The sequence below is a fragment of the Vigna angularis genome, chromosome 8 (genome assembly GCF_016808095.1).
Source record: "Vigna angularis cultivar LongXiaoDou No.4 chromosome 8, ASM1680809v1, whole genome shotgun sequence".
In the NCBI taxonomy this organism is placed as follows: Eukaryota; Viridiplantae; Streptophyta; class Magnoliopsida; order Fabales; family Fabaceae; genus Vigna; species Vigna angularis.
In genome coordinates, this window is record NC_068977.1 from 17,257,091 (window position 1) to 17,261,587 (window position 4,497).

Genomic DNA, 4,497 nt, shown 5'->3' on the forward strand with positions numbered 1-4,497 from the left:
GGTCCTTCATCAACTATTCCAGCTCAAGAGTGGAGCTTGGAAACTTTCTTGCAACATCGTCCGGCTAAGTGTACTAGCAGGTGTGCCCCTGATGAAGCTGATCATTGGTACATGGGTATGGAGAGAATATATCAAGCAAAGAGATGTCCATATGAGAACAAATTAGCTGTCATAGAATATTTGTTATTTGGGGAAGCTAGTCACTGGTGGTGCAGCACAAGGGCATTGTTGGAGAGTAGTGGTACTCATATTTCATGGGATGTATTCAAGATTAAATTCTATGAAGAATATTTTCCAGACAATGTACGGTTTGCCAAAGAAGTAGAGTTCCTTCAGCTGGTGTAGGGGAGGATGACAGTTTCTGAATATGCGAATAGATTCAAGCACTTGTTACGTTTTCACACTTTGGCTATGAATGAAGAGTGGCAATGTAGGAAATTTGAGAACGGGTTGAGAGAGGATATCAAATTGATGGTGGTTGTGTTATATATTAAGCAATTTCATGTGTTGGTAGAAAGAGCTAAGGTCATGGAGAAGACTAAGAGGGAGGTTAACGGTCATCAAAGGCAGACACCTTGGGTTGGTGGGCCTATGGTATCTAAGGGCAGCTCGGGTTTTAGAAGCACTCTGTATGTTCAGCCTACTCCTTTAATATCCAAGAGTTCTCCATCCCTTTCACCTATTCCGAGTGGTTATTCAAGACAGCTAGGGCCGATAACTTGTTATAATTGTGGAGGACATCATTTGAAGTCGGTTTGCCCTTAACTGACTGAGTATAGGAAGTGTAATCGGTGTGGAAGAGAAGGTCATTATGAGAGAGATTGTCGTTTGGGCAGAAGAGCTGGGAGTCAACCACAGAATGCAGGAAGGTTTCAGCCAAGAGGTAGAGGTGGTGATGGAAGAGCTCAGGCTGCTGGCCGAGTATATGCTATGATGGGAGCGAAAGCAGCAAGTTCAGGTAACCTTATTACCAGTTCTTGCTTGTTCTATGGATTTCCTTGTTGTGTGCTTTTTGATTCGGGGGCAACATATTCCTTTATCTCAAAGGCATGTGTTGAAAAGTGGGGATTGTCTGAGAGTGAGTTGCAGTTTGATCTGGTGGTGTCAACCCCAGCATCTGGTGTGGTTTGGACATCTACTATGTGTGTTAGATGTCCAATTGAGGTTGAAGGTCGCCAGTTTAAAGTAAACCTTATTTGCTTACCTCTTCAAGGTTTAGAGGTAATTTTAGGAATGGATTGGGTGGCTGCCAATCACATTCTTATGGATTGTGGTAAGAAGAAGTTAGTCTTTACTAGTGAAGAAGAGAAGATGTCTTTGACTGTCGGTTTGTTGAGGCAAGATATAATCAAAGGTGCTAGTTGTTTCTTGGTGCTATCTCATTTGGAAGTAGGTCAGGATAAGCAGAATTTAGACCGATTGGTGTAATTTAAGCAGAGTTTAAATCGTTCGGTCGTAAGCGAATTCTTGGATGTTTTTCCTGAAGAGGTGCCTGGATTACCTCCTCCAAGAGAAGTTGAATTCTCTATTGATCTAGTGTTAGGAGCAGGACTAGTATCAGTAGTGCCATACCGAATGGCTCCAGCAAAGCTAGCAGAGCTCAAGAAGCAGATCGAAGAATTACTAGAGAAGCAATTCATTCGGCCAAGTGCATTATCGTGGGGTGCTCCAGTGTTGCTGGTTAAGAAGAAAGATGATAGTTCTCGACTTTGTGTAGATTACAAGCAGCTGAACAAATTGACGATCAAGAATAAGTATCCATCGCCAAGGATTCATGATTTGTTGGATCAATTGTGTGGGGCTATTGTATTTTCAAAGATAGATATGAGGTCAGGATATAATCAAATTTTGGTGAAGGAGGGAGACGTTCAGAAGACTGCTTTCAGGTCTCGGTATGGCCATTATGAGTATGTAGTAATGTCGTTCGGTGTTACTAACGCTTCGGCCATATTCATGGACTACATGAATCGTATCTTCAGACCCTTCCTAGATAAGTGTTTGGTCGTCTTTATTGATGATATTCTTATTTTTTCCAAGACTCGTGAAAAACATGAGGAGCATTTGAGGATAGTGCTCGGTGTGTTAAGAGAAAAGAAGTTATATGCCAAGCTATCCAAGTGTGAATTTTGGATGGAAGAAGTTCAGCTTTTGGGGCATGTGATCTCAATTGGAGGTATTTCGGTGGATATGGTCAAAGTACAAGCAGTACTACAATGGGAACGACTTCAGTTGGTCACTAAGATCAAGAGCTTTGTGGGATTGGCGGGCTACTACCGTAGATTTATTGATGGATTTTTAAGATAGTAGTGTCGTTAACTGAGTTGACTAGAAAAGATCGACCTTTCACCTGGACCGATCGGTGTGAAGCTAGCTTTCAAGAGCTAAAGAAAAGATTGACGAATGCTCCTGTGTTAGTAATTCAGACACAAGCAAGCCTTTTGAGGTTTTCTGTGATGCTTCATATCAAGGTTTGGGCTGTGTGTTGATGCAAGAAAAGAAAGTGATTACTTATGCTTCGAGACAATTGAAGATTCATGAGAAGAACTATCCCACTCATGATTTGGAATTGGCAGCTGTGGTTTTTGGCCTAAGGATTTGGAGACATTATTTGTATGGTGCACGGTTTCAAGTGTTCAGTGATCATAAAAGTTTGAAATATCTGTTTGATTAGAAGGAACTGAACCTGAGACAAAGGAGGTGGATGGAATTCTTGAAAGACTTTGAGTTTGAACTACTTTACCACCTAGGAAAAGCCAATGTGGTGGCTGATGCTTTGAGTAGAAAGGCTATTCATGTTTCGGCGATGATGGCCCGAGAGCTTAGTTTGGTTGAGAGCTTCAGAGACTTAAGGCTGCATTTTGAGTTGGAACCGAACGGTATAAGGTGTTGTATTCTTAAGTTGACAAGTGACTTGTTAGACCGAGTCAGAGAAGGGTGATGTGGCTCGGTTTGTGTCTTCATGCTTAACCTGTCAAAGAGCTAAAGTGGAGCACCAAAGACTGGGCAGTTTGTTGCAACAGTTGGAAATTCCCGAGTGAAAATGGAATAGCATTGCTATGGATTTTGTTACCCATTTGCCCCGTACGGTCAGAGGACATGACGCTATTTGGGTGATAATAGACAGGTTAACAAAAAGTGCCCACTTTCTTGCTATTAACTTAAAGATGCCAATGGAAAAATTGGATCAGCTTTACATTCGAGAAGTGGTTCGGTTGCATGGGGTACTGTCCAGTATAATCTCTGATCGGGATCCTCGGTTTACGTCTCAGTTTTGGCATACTTTACAGAGTGAGTTGGGAAGCCAGTTGCAAAGGAGTTCAACTTATCATCCTCAGACGGACGACCAATCTGAGAGAACGATCCAAACACTATAAGATTTGTTGAGAACTTGTGTGTTGGATCATTTAGGAAACTGGGATGAAGTATTGGCTTTGGTGGAGTTTACCTACAACAATAGTTTTCAATCCAGTATTGGCATGGCGCCATTTGAGGCACTTTATTGAAGGAGATGTAGGACTCCACTTTGTTGGTTTAAAGATGGAGAATCAGTGTTGACTAGACCATAATTAGTACAGCAGACGACTGAGAAAATGAAACTGATTCAAGAAAGGTTAAGAGCGTCTTAGAGTAGGCAGAAGTCTTATGTCGACAGGAGAAGAAGACCTTTAGAGTTTGATGTTGGAGATCACATATTTCTTAGAATGAATCCTACTACGGGTGTTGGAAGAGTCGTTCGGTCTAAGAAACTATCTCCTAAGTTTATTGGCCCCTATCAAATTTTAAGACGTATAGGACCAATTGCTTATGATATAGCCATGCCTCCTCAACTATCCAATCTTCACTTGATTTTCCATGTATCCCAGCTTAGAAAGTATGTACCAAACCCTTCTCATGTGCTGGAAGTAGAAGACGTTCGAATTAGAGAAGACTGTTCGGTGGAGATGCAGTCGGTTACCGTTGATGGAAGTCAAACTAAGAACCTTAGGGGAAAATCCATCAGTTTAGTTAAAGTGGTCTGGGACAAGAGGACAAGTGACTCTACTTGGGAATTGGAAGATGTCATGAGGGAGTTATATCCTCACCTGTTCTTTGATAAGTTAAATTTTCGATAACGAAATTTTTTTATGTTAGGGGGAATGTAAGGATTGTGAAAATCAGAAGAGGAGAATAGGTGTATGCATGAAATTAGATCGATTGATTTTGACGGTAGTATATAAACAAAGGTTTTGAAATTTCGTGCCACTTTCTGCATGCATCCCTTCTCTCTAAAAATTTTGAGTTTCCTTTTCTCACTTCATCTAATCTACAATCAGATTGTGTTTAAGTGATCTTGGTGTAAAGGACTTCTTCAATCATCGATCAAGTTTGTGTTTTGAACGGGTAAGTTTCTTTCTAAATTTTTATGAATTCTAGAAATTTCTGTCACATGCAAAACAGTTCTGCTGGTTGCATGTATACTTCAATCCTCTTTTCTCCTTTCTAACTTCATTTCTGCAT

At 41.0% G+C, this 4,497-nt stretch overlaps 1 protein-coding gene across 1 annotated transcript; it reads left to right on the forward strand.

Annotated features, from left to right (window-relative positions):
- Positions 1-528: 528 nt before the first annotated feature.
- On the forward strand, positions 529-1,428 carry LOC108344384 (uncharacterized). Its single transcript, XM_017582832.1, has 2 exons — positions 529-629; positions 780-1,428. Exons 1-2 carry the CDS (start codon positions 529-531, stop codon positions 1,426-1,428), a joined length of 750 nt encoding a protein of 249 aa, XP_017438321.1.
- The last annotated feature ends 3,069 nt before the right edge of the window (positions 1,429-4,497 follow it).